Source organism: Malania oleifera, chromosome 6 (genome assembly GCF_029873635.1).
Source record: "Malania oleifera isolate guangnan ecotype guangnan chromosome 6, ASM2987363v1, whole genome shotgun sequence".
NCBI classification, from domain to species: Eukaryota; Viridiplantae; Streptophyta; class Magnoliopsida; order Santalales; family Ximeniaceae; genus Malania; species Malania oleifera.
In genome coordinates this window covers 38,893,263-38,920,838 of record NC_080422.1, presented here as the reverse complement: position 1 = coordinate 38,920,838, position 27,576 = coordinate 38,893,263, and the positions used below count along the sequence as shown (strand labels likewise).

The 27,576-nt window shown below is 36.8% G+C and overlaps 1 protein-coding gene across 1 annotated transcript; it reads right to left on the bottom strand.

Moving 5' to 3' along the window:
- Positions 1–16,579: 16,579 nt before the first annotated feature.
- On the bottom strand, positions 16,580–20,585 carry LOC131157439 (4-coumarate:CoA ligase 1-like). The gene is made up of 5 exons (XM_058111607.1): positions 19,439–20,585; positions 17,616–17,814; positions 17,282–17,495; positions 17,088–17,190; positions 16,580–16,851 (listed from the first exon to the last, which is right to left on the bottom strand). The coding sequence occupies exons 1-5, from the start codon at positions 20,429–20,431 to the stop codon at positions 16,732–16,734; spliced, it is 1,629 nt and encodes a 542-aa protein (XP_057967590.1). The 5' UTR covers positions 20,432–20,585; the 3' UTR covers positions 16,580–16,731.
- Positions 20,586–27,576: the final 6,991 nt, after the last annotated feature.

Here is a 27,576-nt window from a genome sequence, read left to right as displayed (position 1 = left end):
GGATCATAAAATCGAGAAAATATGGTACAAAATACACTCTTAGGGTTATTTGAAATTTTTAGGATTCTTATGAGTATGAGAATAATATTCTGGGAGGTTTTGAATTTACTTGGGGATGAAAAGTTTGTAAAGGTGAGTTTTCCAACTCAAATATATATATATATATATATATATATATATATTGTGATTTTTCTGAACTTTATAACAAAATTTTTGTACTTATCCCCAAATTTTGAAATTAAAAAAAAAAAGAGAATTAAAGAAAAATAATGAAACTCAAGTCAAGAATATATCTTTTTTTGACTTTTTCTGAGTTTTCCGAATTTTCTAAATTTTTTAAGTGTAAAAATATTTTTCTAGCTTTAAAGTATCTTTTTGTGTTTTTTTTATTTTTGATTTTCTTTTTGTAATTTTTGACATAAAAATTATTTTAAGGTGAAAAGCAATAAAAGTTGGTTTAAAATATTTTTAAAATTTTCCCCTTTTTTTTTTTTTTTTTACTTTTTGAAATTTTTCTATAACTTTTACAATTTTTATGAATTTTTTGTGAATTTCAAATGAATTATTTAAGTGTTTAAAATAATAAAAGGGAAAACAAGTGTAGACCAGTTTAGGGGATGAACTGGTTTAAGGTCTGGTTAGGACCAATGACACGTGTCTGCTTGCAAGTGGAGGGTGCACACGGGTGAGGATCAGCTACATGGCAACATCACCGATGTCTATTGAAAATAAGGATCCAACAGTTGACAGGGGGCCATTTCGTGTATTGATTGCTAGTAGACAAGGTGGTCATGTGTCACCTCTAAGCATAGGCGCATGCGAGTAATGGCAGCAGGCATCATCATTGTTGTTGACATGCGTGATCTTAACCGTTGATGAAGATTGGAGATCCAACGGCTGCAGTGATGTGGGTGCAGATTGATGATGTGGATGAATCGTGGTCGTGTGGGGAGAGATGATCGAACGAATAGAAGGGAGTCGTCTGTGCGTGGGGGACAAGACTGCTAGGTGTCACCAAGCGGACGGAGGAGCTACCCTTTATTAATGGCTTATGGCATGGGGGAGATCCTGACCGTTGATTCACTGTAATGATCCAACGATAGGGAGCACATGGATCACCCATGTGTCTTCATCTAAGGCATTCAACACTAATGCCAAACGAATGGTCCAGATCGGTCCGTGCACGAGCTGGATCATAGGGCCATGGGGGTTCCATGTGGCAACATCCTGGAGTTCCTAGGTATGGAATATTTAAACCAATTTTTTTTTTTTTTCATACCTTCTTTCCAGAGCCCCCATCTCCTTCCCTCTTTCCCTTGGTTCTCTCCCTCTCTGTTCTTTCACTTGAATACTCCTCTGCAAGTGAAACCCTAGGTCCTCCAACCTTCTTTCTCTCTTCTCACCTTCTGATCTCCAAACGAAAACCGAAGCCCGTATACATTACCCTTGAATCTTGCCACCCTCTGATCTCTCTTTTCTAATTTCTTCGAACTAGAAACCCTAATGGTTTTGGCAACCCCAACCACTCTTTCTCTCAATTTTCCCCTCTCTTTCGGAAATCCAAACCCTGTAAACACTCATTCCCATCATGCCTCTCTTTTCTCTATTATTCGAAAACCCAGAAACCCTAGAGTTTCTCTCCTACCCTCTCCCAACCTCTTTCAAACCTTCCCTTCTCTTCTTCCATTTTTCTCAAACCGAGCACTCGAATTCCTCTAATCCCCTCTCCTTCGATGTTCTCCCAAGGCATCCTACTGAAACCCTAGCAACCTAGACTCTTTTCTCTGTTCTCTTAGGCTCTTTCTCGGAAGTCGAAGCTCTTAGAGGAGTTCCAGGCTATTGTGGTCAGAACTGACGGGTACCTAGCGAGTACGAGTTTCAAGCGGCTTCGAAAAGGATAATCAACATGGATCTTGGTGGGAGGCCCGTTCAAAACCCAAAGGATAGATAAGTTTTATTTTTTTTCTTCTTAATATATTCTTTTTTATTGGAATATTGGTGGGTTAACTATTCAGGTATTGGATTATACATTCAAGTGTTGTGGTAGTTGTGTTCGAAATCTCGATTCTGATTTTGTGATGCCATGCTTTTGTTTTTTGAAGATGAGTGGAATCCTCTCAACCCAGTGGGTGAGGCACCGGGTTGACTCGCATGAGTCAACCAGGTGAGTGATGACCCGAAAAGGCCCAAGTGGTCTAAAACACATATGGTTTGACACGTGAAGGCTGAGGGGTGTCTTTGGAATGGGTCTGGTTCCAATTTTAGAAAATGGGCTGAGATAAGATTTAAGAATGGGCTGGGTTTATACTTTTAAAAACGGGCTTTGGTTTAAATCTTAAAATGGGCTTTGGGGTTAGGATCTGAAAACGGGCTTGAGTTGGGTTTTAAAAAATGGGTTGGCATAGTTTAAATTTTAAAAGAAAGGGGGTCGGGTCTATTTTTAAAAGACAAGCCCAATTAGTTTTTTATATGAAAACAAATGGGTTGGTTTGAACATTGGGTTGTGGGCTTTGAGTTTGAAAACAAAAGCAGGGTCATGTTTTAAAAATTAAAATGGGCTTGAAGATAAAAATTAAAATGGGCCCAAACCCAAGCTTGGGTTCGCGTATTAAAAGTTTAGGACCAGGTCTAAGAGGATAAACGGGCCAGGGTTTCAATTCAAGGGATTCGAACCCAAATTGGGGTTTGGGTCAAGAATTCAAGTCTCTCAAGAATTTGGGCATGTTTCCTGTTGATCCTCAAGCATGGTTTCACATGAGAACCCAAAGCTTAAACATGAATTTAGAATGCACCATAGTTGTAGAGACTTGAAGAATTATAGTATTTATATAATAAAATAGGGGAAAAAGGAAACTCAAAGGAGGAATTGCAGAGCTCATCGACGAACCCCTTCAGTTTCGTCGATGAACTCACTACTAAATTCGTTGCATGCCACATGTCTCGTCAACGAGAAATTACCAAAAGGACTGTTGTAGGGCCTGAAATTTGTCGACGATAAGTAAATGTTCATTGAAGAACTTTCTTCTGGGCCTCGTCAACGAAGTGACTTGTCTCGTCGACGAAGGCTGGTGTATAAGTAGGCTGAAATCCAATTTTTTGTGAGAAAATACAGCTAAACCCTTTTCTCTATCTCCCACTTCAGCTCCCTCACCTTCTCTCTTCAATTCCGACCCCGTTTCTTGCTGGTTTGATGATCGAAAGCAACCACGACACTCCCGGGAAGATTCTCTACACATTTGCTGGAGTGATTTGTTGGTTAGACTAACTTGGGAACCATCCCAAAATTTGGGTAAGTTAGTTAATTTCAGATTTATTAAGTATTTGGTATTTTTGGACTGAGAAGAATAAGTTAGGTAAGATAATACTGAAGTTTTGTTGAAAAAATATCAATTTCAGGGTGTTAAGCTGGGGACCACACAAGTGTAATTTTGGAGTAATTTGTAGGCTTTTTCATAAGTCAGGTAAGGTGATAAACTAAGTCAGCTTCCTTATGAAAATATGTTTATTATTTTACAGCGTTTAAATTTAAGTAAATATGTATATTGTAGAATTATGTTGAAAATAATGTTGTTTATCAGAAAATATGATTTTCATGTATAATATCAAGAATATGATTTTAGAACAGATTTCATGTTCTGAATATTACCCCTTTTGTGTGGCATGAGTAACATTTACCATGGAAATTACGATGATGAAATATTATGTTTTCCAGAATAATCATGATTACCAGTTTTTAGGAAAAACTCTATAACAGTATAGGAACTATGTTCTAAATATTATGTTAAATAGTACAGAGATTTCATGATTCAGTATGTTATGATATGCTGGCGTAAGGGCCGAGATTTTTATATGATATACTGGCATAAGAGTCGAGGGTTTTATATGATATGCTATGCCGGCGTAAGGGCTGTGAATTTTATATGATATGTTATGCAAAATTTTATGGAAATATTATCTTGATAGATATTATTATGAAATAGCTATGTATCATGATTTGGAAATGTACTATATGTTATCAGAACCTGGATGACTTGGTTTAGGCTTTCACGAAGCACGGTACCGTTACTATATGATCACGATCATGTATATGTTAGTGCTACCACTTGTCGTAAGGGGCAGTGAGAGATCGGCAGTCAATGTGGTTTTATAGTTGTGCAGGCGTCCCTCTGGTGTCCGGATCAGGAGGGGCAGACCCATCGTACTTACAGACTTATGTTGATCTAGCGTGGTCGTTCAGTCATTGCTAGATCCCGCCTTCGAGCCGCACAACCTAGTCATGTGGGGGTAAGACATGACACCAGCCAGCTATCCATCCAGGGTGTTATTTCATGTACAATTATATAAGATAATTTTTATGTATAGAAATTCAGTATGATATACCATGTTATGATAAATTATGTTTTTCCCATATATGACATAGACAGTTTTATCAAATATGATTTATGTACTATTATATGTATAACAAGAAAATACTCATGTTACCACACACTGATATTAGCTTATTACCCTTACTGAGAGATGTCTCACCCTAGCTATATAAACATTTCAGGAGCCCCAGATAGAAGAGCGGATAAAGCTCCGCAGCGTTAGAGTTCGATTGTTCTACCCTGTCTAAAGGGTAAGTCATTTTGCTAGGGTCTAACGGATTTTTGGGTGGTGACCCTAAGGCACTTTCGGATATTTTGGGATGTGTGTATGTATATGATAGTTGTAGTAAAACTATGGTATTGTGTTGGATGGATAATTTTATATATATGATTTTACATTTCTCGTTGCTTAGGTATCAGTGGTGTATTTCAGGTATATTCCTCGTACCCATAGGTCCAGGTTGATTATGTTTCATCAGGTTTATTATGTTTAAAAAAAGTTTTTATGGTAAAATAGGCAGGTCGTTACGTAACAACCTGCTTAAATATTCATATAATAAAAGCAAAATAAATAAAATAGTCAATCCAAACCCGTGGGTAACGGGGACACCTGTCATACACAGCGGAACCTAGGCAACAAAAAATTTAAATCACATTTTCATAACCATAAAATCCAAATATCAGAATTAACTACATTCCCAAATATCTGTGTTTATATACAATTTTCAAAAATACAAAATATATATTCATATCTAGGAACCCACCACCAATCTATGGCTCCTAGATCAAAAACTTACCCTCCTAGTAGGGTAGAACTACACTATCTCGGCGGCAGCCTTGATCTGCCGGTCCTCCTGAGTTTCCTAAAAATTATTTAAGGTCAGGAGTGAGACACTTCTTAGTAAGGAAAAATAAACTAAATACAGTTGTGTGGCAACATGAACATTTAATGAAATTATACATATACAGTACATTTCATATATCTGTAAACATTCATCATAACATATTGAATAATCATATACTTTCGTATTTTCTAATAAATTATTTTGTTCATAAAATGTTTGTTATAGCAAATAATACTGAAAACATACCCATGATGAATAGCTAGTTGATGTCATGTATTACCCCACATGACGGGTTGTGTAGCTCGAAGGCATGACCCGACAATGGCTGGTCGACCACTACCGAGTCAAAAATGTCTATAAGTACGATGGGCCCGCCACACCCAGGTTCAGACTATCAAGTGGACGTCTACAACTTTACACTGAAAGTCACATCAACTATCCATCTCCCACCCCCTCGTGGGGTGGTTAGCACCAATCTGAACATAGATATCTTATCTATATAGTTACGGTACCAAGCTTTTGGAACTGAACTAAACTAACATTCGGGTTCTGATAACATATAATACATGATAATATAGCGTTTAATATAAAGGAATTGATAGCTTTTTCTATAATTTCATAAATACGGCCTCACGCTGAACATTCATAAATACGGCCTCGTGCCGATCATTTTGTAAATATGGCCTCGCACCGAACATTTCATAAAAACGGCCTCGTGCCGAACATTTCATAAACCATTCTGAATAAATAAATCAATTATCATGTATTTTCAAAATCAGAATGTGTTCCCCGTTCAACTCCTTAAAAACAATAACTCCCAGAACTAAACTTCAGTATTTTCATGTGAGCATCATTTTCTATAACTGCGAAAAGATCAAATTGGGTATAAAAAGTCTTACCTCAACTCAGGGATGAACTTCAACTTGCTTTCACCAACGATCCGCTCTGGCAGATTTTGAGATAACTTCCCAAGGAGCGTCGTGGTGGCCTGAGATCGTCGATCCGGCGAATGACGGAGACAAAGTCGAAGAGAGAGGAGAGAGAAACCATAAGGAGAGAGAGAGAGAGAGAGAGAGAGAGAGAGTGTGTGTGTGTGTGTGTGTGTGTGTGATTTTTTGATTTTTCTATGATTAAATCCGAGTTTTAGGCTATTTCTAGAGCCGGATTCGTCAACGAGACACGTCACCTCGTCGACAAGTCCTATAGAAAGTTCATCGACGAACCTGCACCCTCGTCGACGAATTTCAGACTTCCAAAAATCCTCTCTCGGTATCTTCTCGTCGATGAAACTTTTCTTCATCGACGAGGCCCTCTTGTACCCTCGTCGATGAATCCCCTGTGTTTTTCGACGAGGATCTGATAAATTTCTTGGGTTATTGCTTCCCAAAGTGCAACGTCGTCGACGAACGCGAAGTCGGTTGTCTCCTTCTGTTACTGTTTTCATTTCTCTCCGTCTCTATTTAAATACCATTATTACTCGAGTCATTACATTCTCCCCTCTTTATAAAATTTCGTCCTCAAAATTTACAATTCATATAATTCATCATCCCTTAAAGGCAAAATGGTCTACTTATTTTATTACTTACCCTCACTTATGGTGGAGGAATACTGTGGTTACATTCCAAGTCCTAGGAGATTACATATATAAAAGAAAATTCTCCCAAAACTAAAATACCACTTACTAACTAGAGTATTACATGTACCTGCAAAAAAAATACTACATATTTACTTACATTCTCTAACTACATCAGAAATTCTTGGAACAATTGCGGGTACTTCTGTCTAATATGTTCCTCGAGCTCCCAAGAAGCCTCTTCTACTGCATGATTCCTCCATAGAAATTTTACTAGAGGAATCTTCTTATTACGTAGTTCCTGTTCCTTTCTATCCAAAATCTTCACTAGTACCTCCTCATAAACTAGCGAATCACTGAACTCTAACTCACCATAACTGATAATATGAGAAGGATCTGGGACGTATTTCCTCAACATAGATACGTGGAATATGTTGTACATCCTGGATAGTGTAGGTGGAAAAGCTAGCCTGTAGACAACCGGTCCCACTTTCTCTAAAAGAAGGTGGTATTTTGAATCTGAACCAGAAGTAAGTAGGGTTATTTTAATCTTCTCCATTGTTATATTTAGGAAAGAGTTTAATGTTGGATGAGTTTGTCTAGAAGATTGGAGTGTGCAAATGTTTGCAATACTAGTAGTTGTCAAAGTCCCAACTTTTGGACCATATAAAAGTCATCCTATTTCCCTAGGACCCTACTGCTAGTTTATACTACGTCATTACCATTTACATGCATACTAATGAGATGAGGAGCCACCCACAGCATCTCCATGATGTTGGCGCATCATTTCTTCCATCTGTGCTTTCTAGTGCATCATTTCTTGCATATGCGCTTCCAATATCTCGTTCCTCATACTAAGCATGTCAATATTTTCAACCATAGCAGACACCCAAGCCTCGACGTCTCTACGTGCTCACTCCATCTCAGCACGAGAATCCACATTATAACTCGAAGATGCTGTTGGGGCAATGTATCCACCCCCCAAGACCTTTCATGTAACCCCCCGGTCGATGTGCAAACACCTGATCGCAGATCTTATCATCTGTGGGTGGCTGACTACCCTCAAGAACGTCTGCATCCCTCATCTGGACAATCCCCTCCTATTTTCAATCATAAAAATGTATAAAATGATTAAATAAAAATGCAATTATGACATTTTGAATTAAATAATTAACTAAATACTATAATTGACTAACATGTTTGCTTTGAGCACCCTGGAACCACTCCCTCGATGGCCTTTGATATGTTCTCTAATAAAGGAAAGGCCTGATCTTCGATTGTCTAATGATGTGATCACGCTACATTATCATATAAAACATTATATTAACAACTTTGGAAGTGTAAACATATATAATACTTGAAATGTAATACTAAACTAGTTTTATAGAAATTACCGCTCAATGATGCACAAATAACTTCAACCCACCACAATACATCGTATCTAATTTGCTTCAGTTCTTAGCATTTATTCGACAGATATCCTATAGAAAAGATTTAATGAGATAATAATCCACATCAATGCCAAAAAGTAGTTCTAATCTAAACACATCACCTAGTAGTGAGGGTCACGGAAATGTCAACACACCAGTTCCCAATCTTCATGGGAGATATTGTCGTACGAGCATCATTCAGCTTCATCTCTCATCACCTTAAAATGTCGAACTCTATGAAATCATGTACCCCTTCACTTATTTTGGTAGAAACCTACTCCGAGCTTTTATCCAACTTTTATCCACGTTCATTAATTAGCCTATAACATGTTCAAGTAAATGATGTTGATTATATTCTTATAATGTTTATGAGGCATGTATCATGAATCCTAAATAAAGAAAGGCAAGAAAAAAATTTTAATAAAAAAATTAACCAAGTTGGGTTAGTTCCCATTTTTCTTCAAAACCCTAACATGGTTAGTTATTTCAAGAATACTCTTTTTTTTCTCTCTTAACAAAATCTTACTTAATGTGACACCCCGAACCCGCCAAGTGGGACCTGGGTGCCATGTGTTCCAATCACCTGTATCTGATACCATAATTAACATGCACGCAACGGAATATAAATAAATAACCTCAAATAAATACCAGAGTTCTATATAGTAACCCAAAAACAAACACTACAACATCCAGATATCCATATCCACAACCAGGATTTAAAACATAACCCAGTACAAATACATCTATATATATATATACTAGTATCTCACAATACCCCAAAAAAAACCACAAAATACAATCCCAACCTAGGCCTTCAAACCCAGTCTCCAGAAGAACCTGAAAAATTGTTAACCCACTAGGGTGAGACACTTCTCAGTAAGGGTGGAATAAATTATAATAGTGTGTGACAAATGATTTTTTATATTTACATATTAAAATAAACTGCTTCTCACATAATATCAATAACAACTGAGAAAATGTACCATTAATAACATTCCCGACATCTAATGTCACACACACATCCAATACACACAAGTACAAAATTTTTATGCAGGTGAAAGTCCCCAAGGATAGGGAAGATTACCCGCCCATACAAGTAACTTCCCTCTGCTCTGGTACTAAAAACTACCTACCAGAGCACTCACCTTACTCAGTAAGCCCTCAAGTGAAGTATTACCTCGCCGCCAGTACACACATCTTTATTATTTTAAAGGCAAAGGTTTCCGAGGATCGGGATGTCTACCCGCCCATACAAGTAGCATCCATTTGCACTGATACCAAGAAACTACCTAATAGAGCACTCGCCTTTCTCAGCAAGCCCCCAACGGTATGTTTACCTTGCCGCATGCACACATGCATTCACAATATGCTGTATCATTAATATTATGTTATAATTAAATTCACATGCGCACAACACATCCACACAAGAATCATGCATCACATACTTCGTCTTCCAATGTCCTCAGTACGTGGCCCACACAGAGCAACTGCGTACATATTAGTACGTGGCCCACACAAGCAACTACGTACTTCTTATCTACACGTGGCCCACACAGACACAACTACCCACACAGGATACATAACATGGTCCACACAGGCGCCCTTATCCATATAGGATATAACGTGGCCCACATAGGCACCACTCCAGTTTTCGCAACACGTGGCCCACACAGGCGCCACTATTCACTAGTATCCAATCCCCATGACCTACCCGTCATACATTAGTAGAACAAGCTCCTCGACCTGCCAATGTCCTACCCCATATAAATTACAGTATGAAGAATTCCTCAACTTGCCAACGTCATATCATGTTTTATATCTAGGCAATATAACAACCTCCTCATGCCAACGTTATATTGAGATGCATACGATTAGCCACACCAGTTAGTTCACACAGACGCATCAATGCATTTCCACACAGGAATCCAATAGATCAATTCATTTCCCACACAGTATCCCAACAAATCAATACATTTCCACACAGGGGTAAAATCATGTCATAATCATTCCAAACATCCCCACTTGCAAACCTAAATGCCACAACAATTTATATTCAATTTATTAGGAAAAATTATTCCCATGTCACACGAAATTAATATCATATGTAATTATCCCAAATATAAATCTTAAACAAAAATCGTCATTTTTCCAGTAATCGGGCTATTCTGAAAATCATATAGATAAATAATAAATTTCATATGCTCATAAATAACTGGTTCATCTTAATAAAATACTGATATAATTTTATTCCCCCTTACCTGATTTCCTGAACCACGCCTATAGGGCTCCCAAAATTATACCCGCAACCCTCACCCGAGCCCTGATTCAATCAAATCAACCCCAATAAAATATTATTTTAATATTTCCTAATTTACAATAATTAAATACCAATTAATTTCTAAATACCCATTTATCCTAGTTTTGGGGCTATTCCTAAAACGACCCCACAAGAAATCTGCTCCGCTAGATTTGTAAAGAATCATCCCTAGACTCTCGTGGTAGTGTTCGATCATCAATTTGGCTTAAAATTTAAGAAAAATTGACGTAAGAATGAGAATTTGCCTTACCCCGAGAGATATGCCCACATTGTTCCTACGACAAATCCACTTCGGTAGATATGTCGGTCGCGGAGAATGGAGTCTAGTGGTACTTTTGGATTTCCAATTGGGCGAGAATCCGTTGCGAAATCGTAGAAAGAAGAGGAGTGGAGAACGTGAGCTGAGAGAATTTTTTTTTTTCTTTCTTTCTTTCCCTATCCTTCCTGTTGTACGCGTGAGAAGAATTTTTTTTTTTCTTCTTTCCTCTTCCTACTTTGTTCCAGCAGGAAACTTAGCCTTTAAGTTTTTTTTTTTTTTTCTTTCTTTCCTTTATCCACACTTTAAACTTTTATATATACTTATATCATTCCAAACATCCCCACTTGCAAACCTAAATGCCACAACAATTTATATTCAATTTATTAGGGAAAATTATTCCCATGTCACACGAAATTAATATCATATGTAATTATCACAAATATAAATCTTAAACAAAAATCGTCATTTTTTCAATAATCAGGCTATTCTGAAAATCATTAGATAAATAATAAATTTCATATGCTCGTAAATAACTGGTTCATCTTAATAAAATACTAATATAATTTTATTCCCCCTTACCTAATTCCCTAAACCACGCCTACAGGGCTCCCAAAATTATACCCGCAACACTCACCCGAGCCCTGATTCAATCAAATCGACCCCAATAAAATATTATTTTAATATTTCCTAATTTACAATAATTAAATACCAATTAATTTCTAAATACTCATTTATCCTAGTTTTGGGGCTATTCCTACAATGACCCCACGAGAAATCCGCTCCGCTAGATTTGTAAAGAATCATCCATAGACTCTCGTGGTGTTGTTCGATCGTCAATTTGGCTTAAAATTTAAGAAAAATTGACGTAAGAATGAGAATTTGCCTTACCCCAAGAGATATGCCCACGTTGCTCCTACGAAAAATCCACTTCGGTAGATATGTCGGTCGCGGAGAATGAAGTCTAATGGTATTTTCGGATTTCCAATTGGGCGAGAATCCGTTGCAAAATCGTAGAAAGAAGAGGAGTAGAGAACGTGAGCTGAGAGATTTTTTTTTTTTTTTTTCTTGCTTTCCCTATCCTTCCTGTTGTGCGCGTGAGAAGAATTTTTTTTTTTTTCTTCTTTCCTCTTCCTACTTTGTTCCAACAGGAAACTTAGCCTTTAAGTTTTTTTTTTTTTTTCTTTCTTTCCTTTATCCACACTTTAAACTTTTATATATACTTACATATACTTACTTATATATGCTTTTATATATATATACCCAAAATCCTCAAATTTCTTAATTTAATTAATTTTCTTAATAATAATTATTTTTTTTATTATTATTATTTTATTTTATTTTTTGGTCATTACATTCTCCCCTCCTTAAAAGAATTTTGTCCTCGAAATTCGCTAATAAATTATAGAACAATGAATCAGTTGAACATTTAAATCCTCAATTGAAACATCAAACAACTAGCTTATCCCCAAATCAACCTAACCCTCAAGCTCTAATTCTGAGTTCGAATCTCTCTGCTCAGAAACATCACCATCAACGGATTTACCGTGGTTTTCTGAAACTGGCCGGATTCAGAAACTTTAAGAAGTCCATCAAGGAATTTCTGCCTCTAAGTTACGAAACAAAACTCAAAATATCCTATCAACACCCTAATCTACTCATTTATATCCTTAACCTTATTCGTACCTATACTCTAGTATTAATCAATCCTAAAATCTGCAAAATCTATAACCTAATGCTCTGATACCTCAATGTGACGCCTCGAACCCACCAAGTGGGACCAGGGTGCCACGTGTTCCAATCACCTGTATCTGATACCATAATTAACATACACGCAGCGGAACATAAATAAATAACCTCAAATAAATACCAGAGTTCTATATAGTAACCCAAAAACGAACACTACAACATCCAGATATCCATATCCACAACCAATATTTAAAACATAACCCAATACAAATACATCTGTATATATATACCAGTATCTCACAATACCCAAAAAAAAATCACCAAATACAATCCCAACCTAGGCCTTCAAACCCGGTCTCCAGAAGAACCTGAAAAATTGTTAATCCACTAGGGTAAGACACTTCTCAGTAAAGGTGGAATAAATTATAATAGTGTGTGACAAATGAGTTTTAATATTTACATATCAAAATAAACCGCTTCTCACATGATATCAATAACAACTGAGAAAATGTACTATTAATAACATTCCCGACATCTAATGTCATACACACATCCAATACACACAAGTACATAATTTTTATTCAGACGAAAGTCCCCAAGGATAGGGAAGATTACCCGCCCATACAAGTAGCTTCCCTCTACTCTAGTACTAAAAACTACCTACCAGAGCACTCACCCTACTCAGTAAGCTCTCAGGTGAAGTATTACCTCGCCGCTAGTACACACATCTTTATTATTTTAAAGGCAAAGGTTTCCGAGGATCGGGATGTCTACCCGCCCATACAAGTAGCATCCCTTTGCACTGATACCAACAAACTACCTAGCAAAGCACTCGCCTTTCTCAGCAAGCCCCCGACGGTATGTTTAACTTGCCGCATGCACATACATGCATTCACAATATGTTGTATCATTAATATTATGCTCTAATTAAATTCGCATGTGCACAACACATCCACACAGGAATCAGGCATCTCATACTTCGTCTTCCAATGTCCTCAGTACGTGGCCAACACAGAGCAACTACGTACATATTAGTACATGGTCCACACAGGCACCTACGTACTTCTTATCTACAAGTGGCCCACATAGGCACCACTACCTACACAGGGTACATAACATGGCCCACACAGACACCATTATCCACACAGGATATAACGTGGCCCACACAGGCACCACTACCCACACAAGGTACATAACATGGCCCACACATGCGCCATTATCCACACAGGATATAACGTAGCCCACAAAGGCACCACTCCAGCTTGCGCGACACGTGGCCCACACAAGCACCACTATTCACCAGTATCCTCCTCGACCTGCCAATGTCCTACCCCATATAAATTACAGTATGATGAGCTCCTCAACCTGCCAACGTCATATCATGATTTATATCTAGGCAATATAACAACCTTCTCATACCAACGTTATATTGAGATGCATACGAATAATCACACCAGTTAGTTCACACATACGCATCAATGCATTTCTGCACAAGAATCCAACAGATCAATTCATTTCCCACACTGTATCCCAACAGATCAATACATTTCCACATAGGAGTAAAACATAACAAGTTATTCATCATGTCATAATCATTCCAAACATCCCCACATGCAAACCCAAATGCCACAACAATTTATATTCAATTTATTAGGAAAAATTATTCTCATGTCACACAAATTTAATATCATATGTAATTATCCCAAATATAAATCTTAAACAAAAATCATCATTTTTCTAGTAATCAGGCTATTCTGAAAATCATATTGATAAATAATAAATTTCATATGCTTGTAAATAAATGGTTCACCTTAATAAAATACTGATATAATTTTATTTCCCCTTACCTAATTTCCTGAACCACGCCTGCAGGGCTCCCAAAATTATACCCGCAGTGCTCACCCGAGCCCTGATTCAATCAAATCAACCCCAATAAAATATTATTTTAACATTTCCTAATTTACAATAATTAAATACCAATTAATTTCTAAATACTCATTTATCCTAGTTTTGGGGCTATTCCTACAACAACCCCACAAGAAATCAGTTCCGTTAGATTTGTAGAGAATCATCCCTAGACTCTCGTGGTGGTGTTTGATCGTCAATTTGGTTTAAAATTTAAGAAAATTTGAGGTAAGAATGAGAATTTGCCTTATCCCAAGAGATATGCCCACATTACTCTTACGACAAATCCACTCCAGTAGATATGTCGGTGGCGGAGAATGGAATCTAATGGTATTTTTGGATTTCCAATTGGACGAGAATTCGCCACGTAATCGTAGAAAGAAGAGGAGTGGAGAACGTGAGCTAAGAGAATTTTTTCTTTCTTTCTTTCCCTTTCCTTCCTGTTGTGTGCATGAGAAGAATTTTTTTTTTCTTCTTTCCTTTTCGTACTTTTTCTGGTGGGAAACTTAGCCTTTAAGTTTTTTTTTTTTATCTTTTTCCTTTATCCACACTCTAAACTTTTATATATACTTATATATATATATATATACTTGCATATATACTTTTATATATATATATATATATATACCCAAAATCCTCAAATTTCTTAATTTAATTAATTTTCTTAATATTAATTAATTAATTATTATTATTAATTTTTTTAATTAATTTTTTTAAATTTTTTTTTTTTTTTTGGATCGTTACACTTAATATCCAAGCCTTTTGTCAAAGCTAAAACTCGCAATGCTTCTATCCTTGCTAGAATTTACATCAACACTTACTATTGTAGATCGAATGGACATTTGGTGAACCTCTCTTGAGAGAGAGAGAGAGAGAGCAAATCCATGGCGGACGCCATTGACTTAAAACCTAGGTAATTATTTTTGTGTTGAAAACAAGTATTTTTCAATAAGACAATCACAATTAATAGTCATTAATATGTTTCAACTTTTCATGTACAACAAGTTTGTTTCTCCTAACTTGTTTTTTTTTTTTTTTTTGTGTTACGCTGGGTGTCCTAGCACTCTCGGCATAATATATGATCAGTGGTGGTATCACGAGACACTCAGACTAATCCCTCGCCCACGCTGTCTGGCCCCACAGCCAACACAGGAGGTAAATTCAGGTTTTTGCTCATGCAGGAATTGAACCTGAACTACGCTGTCTAGCCCCACAACCAACACAGGAGGTAAATTCAGGTTTTTGCTCAGTGAGGCAAGAATTGAACCTGAACTTATACTATCAAGCAGCTCATCGCAGATCCCCCTGTCACCTGAGCCAGCGCCTGGGGGCATGTAACTAACCAATAATGGATATAGCACAAACAACGAAACTGCATATGCCAATGGGAGTTTAATTTTTTGTTCCAAGACACTTCAAACACCACATGCATTTATGCCTAAATGAGTTTTCTCTTCTTTCAAAAAACAATTCTTTGTTTAATTTATTTTTTTTTTATTTTTGGCTTTTGCACCATAAAGCTTAATCTCCAACATGAAATTAAATTCATAAAAAATAATAATATGGGATAGGAACGTTATTTTAAATCCATTTTTCATATAGAGTTTCTATGATGCATGCATTTTGCATTTTCTCTACTTAGAATGTGCAAAAAATTGATATATATTCTCCCATGAAGAGAAGCTATACAGAGAACATATCCCTCTATATGTATATATACCTGTATTTTAAATGTTAAACATATATAGAGAGAGATACACATTTCTAATATACTTATTATTTAGAAAATAGATAAATGAACACGTGTATAACTTTATATAATTTTCTCTTAAAGAGGGGGTAAGAGAGAGTATGTAAGTATCACCCATCTCACCTATTGAGGAATTGTCAAAGAATGACCTTTGTACTTTGCCAAGAAGATGTAAATTTTTAAATAAATGATATATAACTCAAAAAATTATTAAATCTCTTTTTTATGCCTTCAAAATTTTACTTAGGCAATATTTGTATTACATCTTACAGCCCTAATCCATACAAATTCAAATACAAAACTTCAAAAATCATATCCCTAAATGCAAAGTTTGAAATTTTCATTTTGCCATGAAGAGCAAGAACAAATATTTTAAAAAGAGACACCAACACAAACAGAAAACAAGAGATGAAAGCTTGAGAGAGACAGTGAGAGGGAGAGATCTTCTTCGGGAAGAAGTAGATTTAGTGTCAATTTCAATTGAACATATTCACAACAGATTAATATGTTGGGGCTTCTGATATATATATAAATATAAAATATAGAAGCCATTAAACATCTTAATACTTAATAGCCATTTTTTATTGTGTGGGTAAAAATTAAGTGCGAACTCCGGCCAAAAGTCTTGCTCGCAAATCCTTCCTCAAGATTTTGCCCGACGGCCCCTTGGGAATTGTCTCCACGAAAACCACACGATTTATTCTCTTATAAAACACCACCTGCATGAATAATCAAATACACAGATCGACCCAGTATTAATTAAACAAATATCTAACAGTTTTCAATCAATTCTCTTTAATATTTTAAAAGAAAAAAAAAAAAAAAAGCATTTGCATGAAATTTAATAAGAACATTTACAACCCGCAATGCTTTTGTTTCAGCTTGCAGCAGATTTTTATGCCTTTCATGGATCTGCTCTGCTAATAAAGGTATAATAAAGGACAAGCAAAATCACCTGTTTTGAGACATACTGCTTGATTTCATCCTCAGTAATCTCAGAATTTTTAGACCTCACCACAAACGCAACAGGAACCTCCCCAGCTGCTTCATCTTTCATGCTGAAAATTAGGTGCAAAATATATTCATTAAGTTAAATTTGAGCATAATCTCTCTCTCTCGAGTACATAAATGGTTTGCGTGCGTAGATACCCGACAACGGCGGCATCAGAAATGAGGGGATGGTTGAGAAGCATGGCCTCCAGCTCGGCCGGCGCCACTTGAAAGCCTTTGTATTTGATGAGTTCCTTTAAGCGGTCCACGATGAATAGCTCATCCTCCTCGTCTATGTAACCAACGTCTCCCGTGTGCAGCCATCCTTCTTTGTCTATCGTCCTCGCTGTTGCCTCTTGGTCGTTCAGATACCCTGATGAACATTTTCATTTCACTGTGATCAATTGAGCGTCGCTAATTACTCACTACAGCGGTAGTTGCTGTAATTAGAAACGAGAAACGATGTGGCCGGATTAAATGAATAGTAAAATACCTTTCATGATCTGGTCCCCTCGAATGCAAATCTCTCCAGGGTGATTGCGAGGGAGGGAGAGGGAGGTGTCGGGGTCGACGATCTTCATCTGGGCGTTCCTCACCACGGTTCCGCATGCCCCTGATTTTATTTCAAACGGCTCCTTTGCAAATGCCAAGCACATCGCGAGCACTGGCCCTGCCTCTGTCATTCCATACCCCTGCCATTTATCACACCCACTTCTTCAAAACTCTTCCTCATTATTATTCACTTTATCATTATTATTATTCCTGATGATTTTGAAATATAATTACTTTAGAGAAAATACGTTTCGTTGATTTAAATATCTCTAGCAGTAAATGAAAATCAGAGTGTCCAATCAAGAAGAAAGCCAAACTCAACTTCAATATATGCTCTAAATTTTATTTTAAAACTACTGTTGTGAGGGAATGGTTGGTTTCTGAAGGCAAATTAACACGAAATTTCCCTTTCCCGTGAGAACAAAATACAAAAAAACTCATGTCAAAGAAAAATAATCACACACGAAATAATATTTACATGGTTTGATAATTTTACCTACATTCACAAAATTGTAGGGATTTCTCTATTATCAAAAAGAAAATACAGAAAGTGTGACGATCAATCAACCTTAATCATTATAATGACGATTTTATATCTTGCGCACAATAATGGGTTACAAAACGGGTTTAAAAAATTTTTCAACGCAAGCCATAACGCTCATGAACTAAGCCTTAGGATAAAAATCTCTCACTAAAAAACCCCGCAATATTATTTTGGGTAGGATCATCATCCGGATTAAATACAACTAGGCTCCACAAAATCATTTTACCAATTAAATATTAGTAAAAAAGTATAGCTGAAAACATGGTGTGCAATTATTGCTTTAATTAATTCAATATATTTTTCTAATGACAAAGAGGAACATGGCATGATAAAGGGGTGAAGACCCTAAATATATATAAATATTATATAGCGTACATAATATTTATATTAGGAAGATCAACAATTATGGACCACTTTTGTCAATAAAGTAATTATTGAGTTAATAGTGGACTGTAAATTATGTGAAAAGATTTTAAAAAGAAAAAACAAGTGTAGTGGTCACTTTTAATAATTAATTATTTGCGTAGTTATAACATAGAAAACATATTTTGACTGGTTTATGATTACAACTTTTAAATCAAGATTATTTTTTCACACAATGATTAGTACCATATTTAAATAGATTTTAATTTAACTTAATTAAGTCTGTATATATATTCTATTAAATTCTTGCGTGTATTGATTTGTCTTAAAATTTTACTATATAAATTGTCCAGTTTTAAATTGTATCCAAATTTTAAGAAAAAATAATTTATTTTTATTTATATTGAATTTGAAATACATAAAGGGAGGCAACCATTTTTAATCTTATATTCTTTTTTACAATTTACAAAATTTGAATTCAAAACCTTCCATAAAAGAATGTCTAAAATTTAACAGCTAAGAATGTCTTTTAAGAAACCCAGATAATGGAAAATAAACATCCAATTTAAATAAGAAATCTTCTCTTAAATATGTTTAAATAACTTTAAATTAAAAATTATTTATTTTAATTAAAATGTTGTGAAAAAATTAGACGAGTCTCCTACTCTCTACTTAGCATGGATCAGCTATATATCGACCCGACCCGAATGCACCGACACAACCATCGGTAGTCACTGACTTCCTCGGAGTCCTCGGAAATCATGCACATTAAAAATAGCCAAAACCTCGGAAAATCCATCCCAAACGCAACTCAACTCGAGGATGCAGAGTAACAAAGAGGTGAGTGGGGTCCATACCTGACCAAACTTGGCATTGGGAAATTTGGCTTTAATGGCATCCTCAAGCTCCTTCCCCAGCGGCGCCGCTCCCGACTTCACCATCCTCACCGACCTCAGATCGTACCTGTCCACCTCCCCACTCTTCGCTATCGCCAACACTATCGGCGGCACAAACGGCGCCACCGTCACCTTGTACTTCTCCACCAACTCCAGGAGCGACACGATATCAAATTTCGGCATGATCGCCACCGCCGCCCCCACCCGCAGCGCGCACAGCATGATGTTCAGCGAGTAAATGTGAAACAGCGGCAGCACGCACAGGATCACGTCCTCCCTGCGCAAATACAAGTTCGGATTCTCCCCGTCCACCTGCTGCGCCACGCTCGTCACGTTCCCCTTGTGCGTCAGCATCACCCCCTTCGGCAACCCCGTCGTCCCCGAGGAGAACGGCAGCGCTACCACATCATCCGCCCCTATCTCAACCTCCGGCATTTCCCTTTCGTCCGACTCGGTCAGCTCCGAAAACTTCAGCCACCCCTCCGGCGGGGCCCCGTCCACGCACATCATCTTCACCCCGAGCTCATCCCCTAGGCCTTTCACCTTCTCAAAGTTGGCGGCCTGGGTGATGATGAGTCGCGCTTTGGCAGCTCTGGCATGCTTCACGATCTCGGAGCGCGTGTGGAAGGGGTTGGCCCCTGTGGTGATGGCTCCACGGTATGAGGCGCCGAGAAACGCAAAGATGAACTCGGGAGAGTTTGGGAGGAGGAGCATGATGACATCGCCCTGGCGAATGCCGAGGCGGTGGAGCCCCGATGCGACCCGACGGGCAGTGAGCTCCACCTCCTCGTAGGTGTAGGTCTTGCCCGTCGGGCCGTAGATTAGACAAGGTCGCGACGCAACTTCTGAAATGTTTTCGAAGCAGTAGGCGTGGAGCGGTAGGTGGTTCGGGATGGGGATATCGGGAAGTTTCGACCGAAAAATAATTTCAGACTGTTTCGTTTCGGTCTCCATTAGGGCTGATAAGAGGGATGCAAAGGGATGAAAGAACAATGGAGATTGAGCAGCTTGAACTGGATGAGGGAGGGGGAAGCAGAAGAAGAGGAGGGTAATATTGACGTCAAAGTTGAAGTAGGAGGCCAGGCGGGACGGAGGGTTGGTAAGGGAGTGAATGGGAATTTAGGGATTGGTGAGGGGTCAATGATGGAAAGGGAGTGGTTGGTAAGGGAACGTTGTTGGTGGAGGTGGGCCCGGGTTTGGTTGTATTGGAGCATTACTTTGAACAACACGTTGACAATTGGATTGTGGGGTCCATTCCTTCTCGCTATGCTTTGGCCAACCACCGCGGAGGGCGAAATCAGGTGGGTGAGGGATCACGGTAGCCCATCAAAGACAATGGTTGCAACCCGCCACGTGCGCGGCTCCTTAAGGTTTTCGTCCCTCAGTGGTTATAACATGCTTTGTCCCGTGGTCCGACATGCACCTGATTATGCGCGGAACATTTCAGGACCGGTGGACGCACTTTTTAAATTTTTATTCGGCCATGTTCGGCCGGCTATCTGGCAAGTGGCCTTCAGGCTTCACCTACCACGGTCAGGCTTGAACTCGTCATTAAACGGGCCGGGGATGGCCCAGCGAGCTTGAGAAAATATTTTGGGCCGGGCCAGCCCAGCCCAGCCCACCAAAGAAGAGAAGTTTATTATAACACCGAATAATACTATACTTTGGACCCATGCATAAACAACAGCCGGTGGGCTAGCGAGCGGCGGAAAATTAATTGAAAACTCGAGTTTTCAAAACTGGATTTTCTTGTTTCTTGCATTTACTGATTTACATATGCTAATGGTTAGTGTTTGGGTCTATATAAATACCTCAGTGTAAAATTTTGAATTTTATGTTTTAAAACTCAAAACTCCCCTTTTTTGTTCCACTCTTTTTTGGAGTAATGGTTTAATCTTTTTCTCTTTTTTTTTCTTTTTTGTTTTTTAAAAAGTAATTTCAGTAAAGCTGCGTCTGAAAACATAAATTTTGAATCTTAATTTTAGATTTAGGTGAATTTAAACAATATTTAATATTATTTATATTACATTTTTCTTTTTCAAATTCAAATTCAAAACCTCTAGAGTTAGATTTATTAATATTTTGAGACCCCATTAGATTTTGGAAGGGTATTGTTTGGAAAGTTAAGGTTTCATTTTAAGTATTGATTTTTGCTTTCAAATTTCAGTTACTTTCAAATTAATGATCTAACTTATGATTTTATTTGCATGAGAATGCTTATTTGTTAAGTTTTTGGGTCACTTTCACCTTTTCTATGTCAAGTATGCATGACTATTTTTTATATTTTTTTTTTCATTATAATAAGTGCTACTTGAAAAATATTCAACTCACTATATTTTTGTTTTATAACTAATAATTGAGATTTGAAATCATGTTCCAAAACAAATGGATTCAAATTCTAAGAGATTGTATTTGTGGTCTCTTTTAGTAATAAAGACATTATCATTTCTTCCTTCATTTCATATTTGTATGTGGTGACTTTTGAATTGAATATTAATCTTGGGGATAATTTATTAGTTCATGTGCATGTGCATGCATTGTGTGCCTCATTATTTCAAGCTTATTTTTCTTAAATGAGATTCTTCCTTTAATATGTTTTTTTTTAAATTCTTGCCTTTTAACTTGAAACCAAATTCCAATCCCTGAAACACAATTTATGTTACCTTATTAGCCATAATGCATAAGAAAAAAATTTGCTAGTCCTCAAAGTGACAAAAATTATAATGACAATTTTTCCCTTCACTATGTATTCATGAAAACTAAAATTGTATATATGTTTCTGAATTCAAAATTGAATACACAAATTTTCATCTATTGCCTATTGAATTTAGGAAGAGTCAGTCGATTGGGTACGAGGAGTCAGTCACTTGGATCATTAAAACACTGAGAATTTCAAAGGTCGTAAGGAGTCAGTTGACTAGGTCGTTACAAGTTAGTCGCCTAGGTCCTCTCGGGTTCTCTTAAAATCATTCTGTTTATTTGCCAGTCGCCTGGATCAACACTGCCAGGCGTCTGGACAAACCAAAAAAATGAATTTTCATTTTGTTTCCTTTTTTTTTTTTTACTCTTTTTGCTTTCCCCAAAATAATTTAAGACTTTTGAAAAATATTTTCTGGGGTTTTTCAAAATATGTTCTCTAAGTCAATGAGTTTCCTAAAAAGTTTCAAATCCAATCATATCATCATTTGAATGAAGTGCTTACATAGAGACTCTCTTAAGACTTTAAACATATTCTAAGCTCGGAGTCTTCATGCTTGCCATTTGCTTATTCCATCTTGCCTTTAAGCTTCAATTCTCTAAGCTTATATAATTCTCTAAACTTTCATCATGTCATTTTTTGGAATTTATGCTTTCATGCCCTTTAAGCTTTTATTCCCATTTGTAGTCATGTAATAAGCTTCATGATTAAAGATTTGATTCTTGAAGTATCATCACTATTGGCCTAACATGGCTTACTAATCTTGTTTTGATAATAACAAATAAAAGGTCAATTAACATGTTTTGTTACAAGTGATGAAATTTTAGGAATCAAGTCATTAAGCTCAAGTTCAAAAGCTGATTGCAAGACTTCATGGAAAAGGAATATAAAAGCTTGAAAATCATGAAAGCATGAATATCAAAGAAGAGGACTTGCTAAAAGCTTATAGAATTTGAAGCTCAAAGTTCAAATGACTCAACAAAGGACAAACATGAAGACTCCTAGTTTAGAAAGTGTTTTAAAGTCTTAAGAAGAATCTCTATATAAGTACTTCATTTAAATGATAATTTGATTGGATTTGAAGCTCATTAGGAATCTCATTGACCTAGAGACCATGTTTTGAAAAATCCCAAAAAATATTTTTCAAAAGACTTAAATTATTTTGGGGAAAGCAAAAGAGCAAAAAGAATTTGGAAATAAATTTTTTTAAAACTCAGTTTTTGGTCTTTCCAAGTGACTAACAAGGTTTTCCCAGTCGACTAAAAAATATTTAAATTGATTTTGAAACAACCAGAGAGGACCCAGTCGACTAACACGGTTTTTCTAGGCGATTGACAAATATTTGAATTGATTTTGAAACAACTCGAGAGGACCCAGTCGACTGACTCGCTCTGACTTTGAAAATCTCAGTATTTTAAATGGATCCAAGCAACTGGTTCTTATTTCCCAGTCGACTGACTCTTCGAGATTTTAATTTTAAACATAACGGGTACTTTCCAATTTTGAGTTTTTAAATTATAATCGTTATGAAAACTTGGGAAACACTCCAAATCACTTGGGGAACACGAAATACTCTTGATTAATCATCTATAAATACCTTCCCAAGGCTAAGGATTTAAACACACCAAGCAATCACAACAATCAAGCATTCTTGCTCTCAAAACTCTAAATACTCTCAAAAGCTCTTTTGTGCAATTACTTTCTAATTTCTCTACTAAGGTTTGCTGAGAATCTCACACACAATTTGGAGCCTATATTGAATTCTTTCAATCTAGAAAGAAAGCTCACGGTGATATACTTCTAAAGGCTTTAAACTCTTTCAATTATTATTTTGAATTGAAGTATATTTTAGTGCTTAATTGTTATACTAATCTGCTCTTGTTGAGAGTATCTTTGTACACCAAAACTTGTTCTTGTTTTGTATATGGTTCAGGTTCTTGAATCGTTGTTGGACCAAACATGGGGTATCGTTTGGAGAGGCATACTCTAGCCTATTGAAGGAGAGATTGTAAGGTTGCTCCTGCTCGTAAAGGAGTGGTTATGGTGGAATCCTTGGGTCGTTTAGCATAAGGCGAGGACGTAGGCAGGTATAGCCGAACCTCATAAAAACTCTTGTCTCACTCTCTTCCCTACTCTCATTTAATTTCTTATTTATATTAACTGTGTGGTTGGATTTTAATTTTTAATCATATACACTACGTGGATTAGAAATTAAATAAACCAAGGCATAATTTGATTTTGGGATTGTGGAAACCGAAAGGGAGTATATTGGTTGATCAATATAAATTGCGGAAATCTTAAAGGGAGTACATTGATTGGTTAATACCCAAGACTAATTAACTAAAAGTTTATTTAAAGTCTAAGTTTTTGGAAGATTGTTGGAAGTTTGAATTGTGGTTTACATTGAGAAAATAGGTACACAAATATGGGGCTTCTTATCAACAAACAAATATTCTCAAGCTCTACTTTGAGTTACAAAAGTGCTAAAACTTGACAGCATTGCTAAAATCTTTCTCTAGTGTGGAGTGTGTTGTGATTGTGTTGATTGGATTGTGTTAAGGTGCTAAACACGATATACAACTTGGTATACACATTCATAAAGGTTTTACAAAGTTAATTTTCTGCTGTACTTATAATTGTAAAACAATTTTGCTTGTGAGGTTGCTAAACTTAAAATAAATTGAAAAAGAATTAATCAAAGAAATTAAAAAGAAATTTTAAAATCCCAATTCACCCCCCTCCCCTCTTGGGAATACACTTTCCTCTTCAATCACTTTCACCAAAACATGTTAAATTACCTTTGATTTGTTATCATCAAAATAAGATTAGTAAGCCATGTTAGACCAACACTCCACCACAAGTGAGGGTGATTAATAAAAATTCAATGATTTGTTTTTCAGTTGATGGTATAAGTGTTGATTAGAAAATTTCAAGGAAGAAATTTTTACAAAAGAGAATGTAGAGACTCGGAAAATGATAATAATAAAGATAAGTAAAAAAAGGAGAAATTGGTTTGGTGCAAGGTTAAACCGTCGACAATTTTGAGAAAGCTCTGAAAATTGTCGATGGTTTTGAGTTACCTCGGCCAAGTAGGGTAAAATAGTAGAAGAGGTTTGGTTAAAAAGGCCGAACCATTGATAGTTTCCCCTGCGCCAGCAAACCTATATAAAGGGGTTAAGTCATTTTAATTGTGAAAAATCAAACTCTCTCTCTCCTCCCTTAGGGTTGTGGCCTCCTCTCCCTCTCTCTTCGATTTCTCTTTCGAAACAAGCTCGAATCAGCTGATAAACATTATATGGGGATCCCGACAACGACTCTCTACAATTTAACCAGAGCGGTTTCGTGAATCAGGCATTTTGAGCACCACTTCAAAACTAGGTTAAAGAAGTTGGTTTTCTAGTTTAGTTAGTCATTGGGAGTATGTGGGCTTGGGAATGTTAAAATGGTTGTTATTCTGGGGGTTGACATGATAAATTAGGGTTTATGGATACAAGGTTTTGTGCGAACGCCACAGGCACGGTTTAGGACCCCTACAAGCTTTTCTTCAGGAATCAAATAAGGGGATAGATTATGTCAAGTATTTTTAGAAAATTTATCAATTAAAATACAGTATTTGATTACAGAAATTATTTATATGATTTTTCTGGATATTCAAGTATATGGGAATTTAATGTATGTTTTTGGAAAATCTATTATTTGAACCAAGTAAACCCTAGAAGTAGATTTAATATTATTTTCAGCAAAGTATGTTTTCCCCAGACAGTTAGTATAATATAAAATAACACTCACTTATGTGGCATTTGTATGATTACTTTGCAGTATATGCATGCAAACCAAAATATTTTATGATTATACAGAACAAATACAGTTTGAGAATGATTTTCATAAAATGACATAGACATTACAGAAGTTATGATATTATACAGTATATTATTATAGATCAGCCGACTTAATGCCATGATATTTTAACTGGCCTAGTATCGTGATATTTCAGTCGGCCTAGTACCGTGATATTTCAGCCAGCCTAGTGTCGTGACAGTTCGACCAGCCTAGTGTCGTGACAATTCAGCCGGCCCTGTGCCGTGATTATATACATAACAATTTATTCAAAAATTTTAATATGACAGATTCTACGCAGAAATATGAAATGAGTTATATTACAGTTATATTATAAAATGTACTATATGATAGTAAAATCCTGATAGCTTAGTTTAGTTTTAGAGTACGGTACCGTAGCTATCAGTTCAGATTAGTGCCACCGCACATCTCAGATAGAGTGTTGGTGCTTGGATTGTCAATTGTGCTAGAGTAGAGTAGTGTGCCCCCTGGCAGTCCGAACCAGGCTAGGCAAGCCAATCCTACTTATAAACGAGTCAATTTTGGCTTAACATGGTAGGTCAACCATTGTTAGGTCCCGCTTACGGGCTATATGACCCAATCATATGGAGGTAATACATGATATCAGTTAGCTAACCATCTAGGGGAAAATTTTAGTGATATACAAATATAACATATGATATACATGTTACAGAAATTTATTATGATATAGTATGCTTATTATTGACCCTATAGGTCATACCTTGTTTTGATTATGACAAATACTCAGGTATTTAATGACTGCCGAGTTAATGTGCAGGTTTATCTTGGTAGTATCCTATGATGGCACTCGGAGACTCGGAGGAAGACGAAGACGAAGACCCTAGATATAATTTATTTGTTGTATGTTATATTCGGGTTTGTAATAATTAAGTAGGAAAGGTCTGCAATAGTAAATAGGGCTTTGATTGTAATAATTACATGCATCACCTGCATGGCTTACTACGTAAGCTCAAAAGGAAAATGACCTTAGACAAACCTTAGGGAACACCCTTCGGTCGACCAACACTGGACTTTTTTGGTGTCTTCAAATTGGACCCTAATTGACCTTAGGACACACACATTTACACATATGTTTGTTAGGCACTTCATTAGGGTTCGTATGCTTCAAAATTGGACCGAAATGCACACATGGTGCACTTTCGGTCAACCAGCACAGCCAGTTCATTTTGGCCTAGTCGACCAAAACCTCCTTGGGTCAAAGTTTGACCATCTGGTTGACCGAACCAGGTAGTTCAAAAGGCCCTGGTCGACTGAAACCTCCCTAGGTCAAAGTTTGACCATCTGGTCGATTGAACCAGGTAGTTCAAAAGGCCCTGGTCGACCGAAAACCTCCCTGGTCAATATTTTGACCATCTGGTCGACCAACCACTTTTGTACTCCAACTACCTAGTCGACTAGAGGGTCCTCAGGAGAATTCCCAACGGTCTGGTCGACCGAACCAAGCAGTTCAAAATGGCCTGGTCGACTGAATCTCGGAAAATTGAGAAATCTTCTTCTCTTGGTCGACCGAGACCTTAGTTCA

Coding starts and splice junctions, on each gene's coding strand:
- LOC131157439 (XM_058111607.1), bottom strand. CDS start 20,431: ATGGAGACCGAAACGAAACAGTCTGAAATTATTTTTCGGTCGAAACTT. Junction 17,815..19,438: donor CCAATGCCAAGTTTGGTCAG/GTATGGACCCCA, acceptor GATAAATGGCAG/GGGTATGGAATGACAGAGGC. Junction 17,191..17,281: donor TCTGATGCCGCCGTTGTCGG/GTATCTACGCAC, acceptor CCTAATTTTCAG/CATGAAAGATGAAGCAGCTG.